The 13,456-nt window shown below is 34.9% G+C and overlaps 1 protein-coding gene across 5 annotated transcripts in view; it reads right to left on the reverse strand.

The window, feature by feature from the left end:
- LOC101793077 (uncharacterized) overlaps positions 1–13,456 on the reverse strand; it is a 23,464-nt gene continuing 10,008 nt past the window's right edge. For 3 of the 5 annotated variants that reach the window (XM_072034858.1, XM_072034857.1, XM_072034859.1), the window contains exons 9-17: positions 13,402–13,444; positions 12,125–12,244; positions 11,169–11,307; positions 9,291–9,336; positions 8,919–8,978; positions 7,343–7,450; positions 5,497–5,593; positions 4,243–4,443; positions 1–2,433 (exon numbers count right to left, since the gene is read on the reverse strand). In XM_072034858.1, the coding sequence (XP_071890959.1) occupies positions 2,354–2,433; positions 4,243–4,443; positions 5,497–5,593; positions 7,343–7,450; positions 8,919–8,978; positions 9,291–9,336; positions 11,169–11,307; positions 12,125–12,244; positions 13,402–13,444 (894 nt within the window). In that variant the 3' untranslated portion in view covers positions 1–2,353. Of the gene's footprint in view, positions 2,434–3,230; positions 3,391–4,242; positions 4,444–5,496; positions 5,594–7,342; positions 7,451–8,918; positions 8,979–9,290; positions 9,337–11,168; positions 11,308–12,124; positions 12,245–13,401; positions 13,445–13,456 lie in introns of all 5 variants that reach the window. The other 2 variants (XR_011807646.1, XM_021268555.4) reach the window with 2 other exon arrangements.

Genomic DNA, 13,456 nt, shown 5'->3' on the forward strand with positions numbered 1-13,456 from the left:
TCCATGAGAACGTTTTTAATTGTATTTCTAAAATGAAGTTACATAATAACATTTCCTCGAACAAAAATGCAATAATAAAACCCAGGATTTGCATTTACAGAGTATAAAAACAATTAAAAGACTTGAGAATAGCTTTGGTGAAGGCAATGCAGAGTCAGCATTAGCATTTCAGATTTCACATATGGTATCAAACCCTCAGGCACACTATATGAGTTTTGTATACCGATGCCTAGATCAGATTCACAAGATGGGGCCTACTGCTTCAAAAGGGATAATAAATTCCTAACTCAGAAAGACATATCACAATCCTAGAAGAAACCAGAAACAAAACAAGAGCAGGATGTTTCCATAACTCTAGAGTTATGATCAGAGAACATCACAATTTACACCAGGCAGCTTGCCTTCTGTTGCATACTCAAACATTTTCATTTCCTGTCAATTCACCTGAGTGCCCTTCTCCTTCACACGTTATGCTTTCTAAGAGAAGTTCAAGTTCTGCCATTTTGTTAATTTCCCCCAAGCTCTCTGGTGTCTCAATAAAATATGTTACACTAAGGTAAAGCTAAAAGAAAAATCAGTTCCCAGTTGGTAGAATTTTTCTTGCTTTTACTTAAGTTTTAAATTTGATGAATTCTCCAGATACACAGGATATCTGCCTTGGTGTTACTTTAACAAACAGTGCATAATATTAAGGGCAGTCAGCAACATTTCTTAAGCATCACTAGTAGAGATAGTGTCTTTAAAAAAAAATCAGATGCAAGGAAAATATTATCCTTAAAAACTGTGTGGAACAAAAGTAGTTTTCTGGTAGCATAAGAATATACATCACAAAACACAGGCAGATACAAGACCAAACAAAATAACTCTTTTGCAGATTCTATTTGCACCAGAAAACAAAAGTTTTAAGGGGAGAATAACTGCACAGCTGATTGGTTTTATCTCTGTTTCTGAACAGAACAAACTTCAAGACATTCTAGAAATTCTTCACAATTTTATTAAAATAGTAATCGTTTTCTGTTTTAATTTCTTTAATTGTCATTGAAACGTTTTCATTCCTACGTGGTTAATTCTAACTAACCAACTAACCATATTCCTTCATGATTAGTTTGTTCATAGAAAAAAACTAACCTATTTTGCTGCTTTTTTTTTTTTTTGTTACCTTTCTTTTACGGCAGCTTGCATTCCAAGATATGAAGATGTGAAACCACCAGGATAAGGATTCTCAATTCCATCCAGATCTCCAAAAAAAAGTCTAAGTTAACATTAAAAGGTTCATTTACCATCTGGCCCCATCATGTCTGCATTATACCAGCTTTTGGCTGCAAAGCTGAAGAGCTTTAATTAGAAGCACTGAACACTACCCAAGACCACACGCAGGAAGAAGATTTTAATTAGGCAATTTAATTTTAAAAAATTATTTTTTTCCAAAACACATTAATCTGTAACCATCCAAAACATTTTTCTATCATCCTACCAAATTAGTAGTGGTTAACACATAGGACTTATACATATAAATGTATATTTTACATATATATATACATACACACACACGTGTATTAAGTCAAAAAGACTATTACAGTGGGTGAAAAAAAGTTTACCTTTAAAAAGCCAGAACTGAAGGATAGTATAAGCCAACTTTCACTTCATTCTCATACTGGTCATACAAGAGAAGACAGAAGATATTTTCACTACCACTTCAGTGTGTCAACCATAGTCTGCTTACGTCTCTTGGGATGTATCTCTGAATTTGCAAGCAAGTAAACCTCTGCTGAATTTGCTAAATTTTCCAGTTATCTAGTCTACATAAATTACCTATAGTCCATGCGTTTCTCAGCTCAGAACTGGACTGACAGCACTGGCTTTTTGTTATTCATCTTTATTTAGAAACAGAGGAGACCAATTCATTATTCTTACATGGAAGGAGATTTTTTTATTTCAATAGCCACAGGCAATAATTTCCAACTGTTTGTTGTAGCATGAATTTGAACCACTGACTTCTACTATCCCTTCTGTTGTTAACTCTTTGTGAAAGAACCAATACGAAGAGACCAGATTGCCAATATACAGAATGCAAAAATATTTAGGAAAACAACAGCAACCTGTTTTTAAAAAAAACACAAAACATGCTTAAGCAGCAAGGGAAACATGAACTTTACAACCTTTCCACAAATACAGAAATGTCAGCCATGTGAAAAAAATAACAGGAACCCCATAACCAAATTTTTAAGTAAAACAACACTGTACAGAATTTGGATATAGTAAAATCAACTACATTGAGTTCGTATCAAGTAAAAGAATATTCTCAAACTTACAGAAAGTAAATACTGCAATATTAACTCTGCTAACTACCACGTCACTGTGTGCTGCCATTGCTTGATCTTCTCAGAGTCCCACTTTCAGTCAGGATCCTTACAACATTTGGAATATCAATTCCTTTGTTAAAGGTTAAAAAAACAAAAACAAAAACAGAGAATAAGTGGTTTGATGATACATTTTAAAGCACAAGTTATACTGAAACATTTAGATGATGACTTGAATTTAGAGCTTTTCTTAATAAATGAAAAACACTCTAACAGTTAAAAAATGGAATGTGTTACTTAATTGTCTGGAAACCATTAGCTGTATTCCTGTGAACTGCTCTACTGTTTCAGTAAAGGGTCTCTCTAGCCCTTCTAATCTGTTGCTGACCTGCAAAGATCTGTAGCTGATGATTAGGAAAACATTACCAGAAGCACTCCATTTTAACACTGCACCAACGTCAGTGTTCTCTTCAGAGCACAAGAATTCAATGTTGCTTTGATGAAACTCATCCCCCTGACTTTGGAGGAGGGAGGGAGGGAAGGGAGAACTGGAAGAAACATAGGGTCAGCTTAAGTGGTAATAACAACCACTCAGTGGCCATAAACAAATGCTAAGGGAAGAGTAGGAATGGGACCTGAAGTGTGCCTGAAGGCTTGTGGGTTATGGGAATATTCTGTTCTCCCAACCTCAGATCATCTTTAGATCAGGAAACTTTTCATGTCTGATACGGCACACTTCTAAACCTTTTACAACTCTAAATTCCTTTATACAAAATGATGGCAGCAGAACTGTGTGCTCTATTCCAGATACACACAAAGAATTAGGTTATGTGACAGCAAAATAGTAACTCCCCTCTCGCCTTCCATTCCTTCCTTAATTCTTTGCATTCAGTTTATTCTTCTAACTGATAAGTTGGTATTTCCACTAACCTGATGAGGAGCATTTGAACTTCAGTCAACCAAAACTTCAACTTTGAATAACGTTGCAATCGCAAAATTTTGTCATACAGATACTCATCCCTTTTTCCGGGTCATTTAATCAGCAGAGGCCTTAAGCACAGGCCCACAGTTCTACTGGAACCTCCTTACACTGTGAAAAATAATTGCCCATTTGCTACCTGTTTATTAACTGACTACTTTACTGACCCCTTTCAAACAACTCCAGAAAGTCTGTAAGGAAGGATTTCTCCTCATAAAATCTGTATTCATCCCCACCACCAGCACCCTGAGCAGATCATATTTACCCAGGTGTCTACTAGTTTCCACCCTGTTTTTCTAAACAATTTCTATTCAGCTTTCCAATAAAAGCTGGTAGTTTCCAGGACCACCTAGAACCCTGTACTGTCTCTGGACAGGATGGAGTTCACTTTCTCAGCAGCCTGAACAGCGCTGTGGTTTGGAATTGTTGCTAAAACATCATTGACCCCAACTGGCCAAAGGAATATTTGACACCATGTAACATCATGATGCTCAGCAAGCAATAAGATGGCATGGAGACAAGCTGGGGGTGGGTGCACTGTTCCCTTCTCCCTCCCCGCTCGCTCTCTGTCACTTTAATAAATTGTCTTTATCACGTTTTACAACTTTCCTAACTTCTGCTCTTCCTATTGTTTCTCCTGTTTTTCACCAGTTATCACAGTTGAGATTCTCTTTTTTTTTTTCTAATAACAATATGTTTGATTTTAGTTTACTGTCTTTTACCATGTAGATGTTAATAGGCACAAATGAGAAAACAATTTAAAAAAAAAAGTGTTTATTAACACCTTCATAGGAGTGCAGCCATTTTGAATTACCAATCCTAAACTGGCTCCTGAAAAAAGTAGAAGGGGAATAAAACCTTTTCCTTAATATCTCAAGCTTCTTAATGTTTCACAAAGCTAACAAAATTGTTACGTATATTTTCATAAGCGTTTGCATGCACCTTCATGTATATGTGAATTACCTCTGAAAGCTGGGTTTGCTGCTGCTATTTTGTGTAGAGTAGCAGTAACTTCCTCAAGATTCATATTTCTTACACTGTTCAAAAACTCAGTGGTGATGTTGTTCTCATACGCTGCTTCCAAAGTGCCAGCTGAGAAGTTTTGCAGTTCATCTTCCTCAGTTACTGATAAGGACTTCTTAGCTGATCGTCTGCTTGAATAGTCTTAAAGAAAATAAATACTGTTTTTCAGTTGAAGAAGATTCTGAGCAGTCTGCATTACTTAGTTATTCAAATAGGGCTTTTCAAAACATTAATTTCTAGTTTCACACAGCATCATTGGTAAGGTTCACACCTGGCTTTGCTAATAATATCCTCATACAACTGAGAGTCAGAAATGCTTTCTATTTACAGCAAATCCTGAAGAAACAAGGGCGGCAGGTGGGTGAAAGCTTTTCCTTATGGCTTAGAAAAGGAACCGAAAAGGAACCAAAAGTTCCAACTCTTTCATGTTATAAGCAATTACATTTTTTTAATTAGTATTGTATTGAGGTTTACAAAAGCTAAGTTCTTTGGAGAAAAAATGTCACTGCATAACAAAAAACAAACAAAAAAACCAGACAAACAACAACAACAATACATACGAAATAGATACACTTAGTTCTCTAGGCATTTTTCTCTCCAAGTTTAGGACAGCATTTCCTGCCACACAGCATGTGAAAACTAACCATTTATTTATATTAAGAAGGAAATTCTCTCATAGAAATCCAATATTCTTTGAAAAATTGCATCAGAAGTACAAGTATTGAAGTCAAGTAGTGGCAATATTCAGCTTTTAAACAGAATTTTCCATCCTCTACAACCTAATTTTGTTTCCACTAACATCTTGCTTGGACTAGATCTGTACTAAGTCTCTTTTCCACCAAGAAGGTAAAAAGATGTGCAAAAAGCCTGTCAGTTACACTGTGAAAGACTCCTTAGAAAGAATTGATTCTGGACAGAGGAAAATCAGAGTCAATACTAACTCAATTTCTCCCTAAATTCTACAGTTAAGCAGGATGAATGTTTTCAAATAGGCTGTCCTTTCCTTTCTAACATCTGTAGAGGATGAGGGAAGAAAACAACAACAATTAATCTATGTTACTTGACCTTAGCTTTATTCTGCTTTTAAGCTCTACTTTAAGAAGCAGGGAAAAAAAAAAAAAAAAGGCTTTTTAGAATTTAATCTTAATCAGTGTTAAGATTAAAGCACATTCAAGACTGCAATGCTAACATTACCAGTATCAGAATCACTAATATCTGCAGAATTCAGGTCAGATTGCTCTGTGGATTGTTCCAATACTTCTTCTCCATTATGTTCAGTATCTAAGAGATCCTATGAATTTTAAAAAAAGATGTATTCAGAAATTCATCAACACAACAACCTAAAATGACAACCTACTACATTTTAATGACCACAGAAACAGATGAGAGATCAGTATTTCTGCTACCAAATTTGAGAAAAAAATAATATTTCTTTGAAAACTACATGGCTGGTGATTAACCTTGATGCACACACTGCTCATGTTATCTGTCTACATCTAAAAAGCACTATATTAGGCCTAGTGATACTTATACAACCTAATTCTCTACCTGTCAGATCTAAAAAGAAAGCACTTTACACTGAAAAGATTTTTTAAATTATCTATTGGAAGATCACAGTTTAGGGTATTCAAGTGTTTTTCCCACATCAAAACTTTTTATTTTATTTTTCTACAACTAATAGATTAGAAGTTACTTTGGCTAGAACTTGATGGCTTTGTAGCATGTCAACTTCTGCCCTCTTTCCATACGAATAAAGCAACAAAAAAAAAGTCTTATGCAAAAGAACAGCGGGGATATGGTGAAAGTAAACTTATTAAAGAAGTAAAAAAAAAAATGTAAATAATAAAAGAGAATTATAGGCATGAGATTTACCACAGAGAAATACTGCCTTTTGAGGCAGATGGAAAGCAATGGAGGAAAGATGTAATACGGGGAGCAAAGATCAACCTTACAGCAAAATCCTGAACTAAGAAAGGCTTTTGAAGACAAAACAACAAAACCACTTTATTTTCCTTGAATCATAGAATGGCTCAGGTTGGAAGGGACCTCAAAGAGCATTTAGTTCCAACCCCCCTGCCATAGGCAAGGACACCACCCGTTAAATCAGGTTGCTCAGGGCCTCATCTAACCTGGTCTGGTTCCGTCCAGCTTGTTAGGCTGGTACTCACTCTTACTTGGCATTATCCATTCAGGGTCATCTTTTAAACAAAGAAATAGTTAAGTAACTATTAATAGTTACTAATTAAGTAACTATTAATATTAGTAGGAATAGCTGTTGTGGCAAATTAGAATTTTGTTCAATACTGACAATTCTATGAGACAAATTAGCAGGCAAAAGGGTTTCCAAAGACAAATACGGTAAATGAATTACAGCTAGAGGTTCCTGCCATCCCTGTTGGCAATGGGGGAATGAATAAAAATCATTCCAGGTGTGTGGAGTCTGAAGATAGAGCATAACGTGAACTGGAGAAACAGGGAGTACAAATGGCTACTGCAGCAGGCTCAAAGAAGTACTCAAAACATTCATGTTTTGACTGACTTATCTTTACACAGACACCAGTAATGACGGGAGCAGGGAGGAACTGGGTTTTTAACAGCAGAACAAAATTGTGCAAGAAAATTGATGTCAGTGTCTGACTACACAGTGAACGAAGAGAGGTCAAGACTGGGAAAGGAAAAAGAGAAAATTATCAAGGAGGTCAGAAGAGATAAGAAAACTGTAAGTTAGGATTGAAAAGGGAGTAAAAACAGCAGAAAAACAAATAAGGAAAAGCATGGGAAATAAAGGACAAAATTAATTTTGGCCTCTATTTTTAGAAAAAATGCACCTTTGAAGACAAAGCATTAAGACTCCTCAACAGAAACGTGATGAGTTTATCCTATCATAACTAGAAAAATTCTTCAAGCATTTAATGGTCACAACTTTCAGTACAGTTGGCATGGCAATTTTAACTATAAATAAACCATCTGTAACAATAAAAATACGTAATCACAGGAATCTACAGACTTGTAGAACAAAAATAAACCAAATCCACATTACTTTTTTTGATGCAGCCTGCTGACGATATTCCACCAGTGCATCTGTGAGAGTCTGTGTTACTTTTAGGATAAAAGCAGCATCGTCTTCATTCAGTATCTCAAAACTTTGCTAGGGAAAAAAAAAATCCACAACATAAAAACCTTGCCTTTGATACAAGTATCATAATGTATATATATGTATATAATGTATAAGGTTCCTGCAGGGACCTTACTGTTTTTATATCTCCATCCTTCTGTCAGATATGGCTGAAGTTACAGAGTAAATAAAGTTTTTATTTCTAATCCCATAAATTGTAGTGGGAGGTGACAAGGTCACAGAGACAGAGAAATGGGAGAGGATCCTAACAGAATGGTGCTTCAGCTACAATCATTCAAAAAGGAACAACCCAAGAATGTTCCTGCAAAGACATAGTCATCAAGTTCTGTTGAAAACAATGCCATTGGGCACAATAGAAGAGAAGCAGAGGTCTGTCCTAACAACTCGGAGTCTTCCAGATTAAAAGCAAACATCTTCAAACGCTCCAGACAAAGGAAAAAAGTAATCACAAATAACTAGCAATAAATTCATGTGTGACAGCATAATGGGGGGTAGATTGTATTTTAACACTAATAAAGGGTCTCCTTGGGTTTGCACAAGTCGTATCTTGTTAAAAAATCAGAAGAAAAGGAAGATTAAACTTGGGCAAAGATGCGTCCGCTATCAGTTAATGAAAGAGATCCAATTATTTTAATGATAAAAGCTGAACATAGAGCTCAGTTAAAAAATATTCATTAAGAATAATCATTGAAAAACTGGAATTATGATATAAAGATACTTGTATAATTACCTTCCACTACATAAGACAACTTTTGTTTCAAAAGAGGAAGAGAAGATCAAAGTAAAAAAAATCAAAAGAAATGCATCATGGAGTTTGTAAAGGTATTACTGTAAACGTTGATATTGAACATTTTTCAAACTTTCCAAAAGAACATTGTCCCAATCACATTCCCAACAGTCCTCCCCTGTTTTTAGGGGACAATCACACTATACAAGAGGATGCCTTGATTCACATTAGTTACTAGCAAGATACAATCTTTACAGTTTCCCCATTAAAAAGAGAAAAAAAAAATTACCATGCAGTAATGGACTCACAGTAACTACCAGTTAAGATTTTTGTTAATTTTGTCTCTAATGTTTTAATGAGATTACCATTTCCATATGCAAGACTGTGAATGTTGTTAATACACGTTACAGCTAGCAACTGCTAGTTTTCCCGTTTGCTTCCCTGCTGTGAAATGTGTGCACAACACATTTTTGACAACCGAATGGAACTCAGCTGTTCTGCCAAACAAAGCGAATAGGTGGGATATTTTTGTGTTTGTTTGTTTCCAAAATATACAACCTGCACATTATTCCTTAACAACTGCTTCTTCCCTTTCTTCACAACCAAACTGTTTCAGTAATATTAACTAGTTCCTAATTAGTAATCAATTAGTAATTACTAATAAACTAATTATGAATCAGTAAATATTAATTACTTAGCAACTCTTTTAAATTTTTTCATAGATGAAATTGCCAGGAAAGATTTAGCACTTACCAAATAACCCAACAGTTCTTCTTGACTAGTAAATTCCTCAAGATTTGCTGGAGGTTCTTGCTGTTTAACATAAACAAGATCTATTATATGCACTATTTATAACCAAAATTAAACACTAATAAGTACTACGGCTCTTCTAGATTCTTGCTCTAATTAAATTGTGTGTACTAGTAGAGAAACACGTACTTGTGTTTTCACAACAAAATCAGAAAAAAATGTGTTTTTTTTTAAAGTTTTGCTTAGTAACTTGTTTGATGTTCATAACATTAGTAATTTGAATAAGCAAAAGCCAACAGCATTGCCATATATCATAGTAATTATTTTCCCAACTGTGTGTGAACTGGAACAACCCATTAATAGAAAAATGTTCACCTCAAGTTCCTCATTTTCTTCCTGCAATTGTTTGTTGGTCTCACACCTTAAGACAGAAAATACACACGTTATTTTTTGTTGTATATAAAAATAATACACGCACACAGCTTCCAAATGGTTGATTTATCAAAGATGTGTCAGTCAATAACTCAGTAGTTTAAATTATTGACACTACAGACTGTATACTTTGAAAGGTCACACATTTCCTTGCAGACATCCTAGTGGTTCCAGATATAACCATAAAATATATTTTAGTGTAAGTTTAGATTTTTTTAGTGTAATTAGCTACATAAATTCTAAACCCCAAAGATAAGAAAAAAGTTTGATATTGGTAATAAAAGCTGTAAACATGCATTGCAGAAAGACAATGCCCCTAACTATAGTACGTTTTTTTTTTTATCAGCATTTCACAAATTTGTGTTTACGAAAAGTTGGTCAGAAATAGTAGTATTTTATAACGTAGCCACAGAAATACTGAGCATACAAAGCCTCATAATTAATTAAAAGTAACAGAAATTCTCAGAGTGATGTTGCAGAATTGTTAAGTGGAAGCATCATTTGACTGCTCGCTGTCAAATGAAAATCAGATCTTACTCCCTTTGAGAAACTTTACACTGAATTCACATTTCAGAAGTCTCACAAAAATAAACAGGAAGGAACAAGCTGAAGTGCTATTTTAGTAACTGTAACTTCCAAATTAGTCTCTCGCTGGAACACCTGACTGCTCATAATTACCCAGGATCTATCTGAACAACTAAATTAATGAGAGATGTGTGATTTTCCAAAGGATTCTGTTCTTAAAATTTCAAGTATGGGACTGCACAACGACGATCAGTGTCAGGTAAAACTTTCAGAACCTCAACATGGATGCTCAAGATTGTATTAGCTTCCTATTTTTGACATTTTTACAAACTAATTTACACTCAAATAACTAATACAGTTGTTTGAAAGTTAAACAAATAAATATAAAGATTCATAAACCTAGACTTGAATCTTGTTTCAATTAGTCCTTTTCCTTAATGATTGGTTGGCCCACAGAGAGGGAGAAGTCCTATAAAAAGACATTTCAGGAGCAAGAAAATTTTTCCTTTTACAGCTAACAGTAAATAAGAAAAAGGTGCTAGCCCTTCACGTCTGACAGAGAAGCAACTGGTATAAAGTCAGGAACCATTCTAAGAGAATTCCATTAAAGCAAAATCAAAGAACTAATTGGTATAACATGTGTAAGACTCATCAATGTGTATATATCCTTTATCAGCTGCTTTCCTGTGGTTCCTGGTGTTACACAAAGCTAACTGATGTTGAAGCCATCTCTCCCACACAGAGGTGAATAATTCAAACTAAACTCACAGTACTGCTATTAATAAGGACTTTTACAAACATCAAGCAGCTTAGTTCTCTAAGAACCACATATAGTATTTATTATTGTTCCTCCATGAAAGCTTTTGTAAAGATGATAGCCCAATTGTTGCAGCTATTTGCTGATTATCTTTTCCTTCTAAAATTACATATAGTTCATATAGTGCCCTAATTGTCTAACACGAACCTGTAACAGAGGGTTTTTAATGCACTAGGAAAGATTATTTTTGAATTTGTGATAAATGAGGATTATATCTTAATGATAACACAGCTAAAACAGAAAACAGCTGCATCTACAGCAAAATCTGAGGTGAGTTTACATGTACATACACCAGATTTTCTGTTGCTGATAAAAGCTTATGGAAAAGCACATTCTTTCAGAAGACAAACATTCTCCTATTACAGCACACATTTATTCTTCACAACACACTGCAAACCCCATGTCAGCAGACATCACCTACAACAGTTTCCTTGAGTATATTTAAAGGGGTTTTGGGGCGGTGGATTTTTTTGTTTTACTTTTCAGAATCGTTGCCTTTGCTGTCTTCTTCAGTCTTGTTGTCTTTGCTGCTTTCAATAGGCTTATTAGTTTCAGCCTTCTCATCTGTTTTTGCCTGTTCTTGCTGACTTTTTTCCAGCTCCTCTTGAACATTCTTTTCTTCAAAAGTGATAAAAACAGTATTGTTAGTAATGGTTTTCCAGTAAACTAATTTAAAAGTATTTCCAGTACACTAATTTAAAATTTGCTCACATATTTTAAAGAAAATATTAATAAAACCTAAATGTGAAAGTAATGTATCCTGAAGAAATAAAAATTAAATAAAAACAGAACCTAAAAATCAAAGGCTTGGTTCAGCCCGGAAGCATGTCTGTATTTCTAGTAAGAACTATTCTGAATGAGAGTAATTATAATGCATTTAGACAGTAGCCCAATTTCCCCTTTGACATTAGTTTACAACCAAGCAGTAACTTCTGATGTTTTTTCAGTTACAAAGCATTTGCTAATTTTTACACTTTAATCTGGTTTTGTTTTCAAGAAAACAAACATTAGTCAAATATTTTAGATGTTCAAAAGAAATCTAAGCAATTTGTTTCCTTTTGATTCTCCTTGTGCCCTAAGCAAACAGACTGGCATACAGCCCTTCCCTATTTTTGTTCCTGACAATGAAGAATGCCTGACGTGCCCAAAAGAAGCCTGCGGCCCTTCTCATAGAAATATTCATAGCAAAAACTTTTTCTTATGAATTTTTATGAAGTATCCAGCTACAGAAACTTTAAGTAGACCTGGAGAGTGTTCTTTACAAACACTAGAATTATTCTTTCTGTCTGCCACAGATCTCAAACATATCTATGCATTGTACATGCTGCTTCTATAGCAGAACATAGCTATAGAAATTATACAAAAAGTACACATAGAAGAAATAATTCATGCTTTGTTAGGAGTTAAATGTATATATATAGCCTTATTCTCTAACCTTGAATAGGACCTGGAATTTTTCCGTCCTTATTTTTACTATCTGTTTCTTCTTCATTACTAAGCGATGTATCCACATGCTGAACTTTGGCTTTTGAAGGGCTGTCATCTGCAGTAGGATCTAAACAAACACATTCAAAATGTAGCAAAATGGACACTATCTTGATAAAGGTGAAAAAGAAATTAGTTATAGTAGTTCTAAAAGAGCAATTGAATTTTAACTAGCTAGTTCTGTGCACAAAAAGAAACAGTTACAAACATTAGGAACAATTTTTAGAAGCATTATTCTGTGATAATGTATTAAATATGAACTAGAAGTTTTAAATATTTTATACCCTGGTTACAATTACATACATAAATTTATTTCTTAACATAATTAAATATTATAAATTATAGTAGCATGCTACACGGTCATGTGCAAAATTAGGCACATTAAACAAAAGGATTTTGAATAGTATTCAGCTTATTTCAAAACCCCTTCTCAGATTCCAAATGGTTCTTTCCTTTTCAGAGTATGACACTGCTAATTGAGATCATTATACAAACACTCTTCTCATTACTTCTACTGAGCTATTTTAAATAACAGTTTAGACATTAACATGCAATAAAATTATGTACATTAGTTCTAATTCAAGTCTATATTTCCATGCATGTCTGAGAATGAGTGCACCATAGCAATTCTTATCCATTTTCAGGAATAGCATATAGTCGGACTGTCTGTCCATCCAGATGGTATTGTACAGCAAGTTTTGGAAGATTGATTAAACTGAGTGAAGAAAGTCTCACAGATACCATGTTCCTACAGCTTTGCGAGAATCAAAGGCTGGTAAAACTGGAAAAGTTTTCCTCCACAGACAAGGGCTGTGGCTGTGCTTTCAGGATTCCATCTGGCTTTCTGGACTGCAAGTTAAATGCACACACTGAGGTCCAACCTGCTCATTCTGCCCAGCTCATCAAAATGCCTGTGAGCAGCTGGCACTGCAGAGAGTACAGCTGTTACCAGGTAAAAAGGTGAACGACTCTGCAAAGTGAGGAAAGCTTTGAGGATGAGTGGGAGAATGGAAAGAGAGAGAACAAAGAGCCAGAAAAAGGTATCTCTAGCTGCCCCTGAAAGAACTTGCTCATCCATTAAAGTTTCAGGATACACGGACCTTACAAAACGCAGCTCAGAACACACGCACACACTACCATTCTGACCAAATCTTTCAACCTGCCTTGAAAGAAAGCTATCTTAAATCACAGCAAGTTTACAATTTGCATCCCACTGAGCACACTTACATTCTTGCCATCTCTTCCTCATCATCGGGGCATCCGTAACAACCTATAAATAAAA

This window comes from Anas platyrhynchos, chromosome 2, assembly GCF_047663525.1.
Source record: "Anas platyrhynchos isolate ZD024472 breed Pekin duck chromosome 2, IASCAAS_PekinDuck_T2T, whole genome shotgun sequence".
In the NCBI taxonomy this organism is placed as follows: Eukaryota; Metazoa; Chordata; class Aves; order Anseriformes; family Anatidae; genus Anas; species Anas platyrhynchos.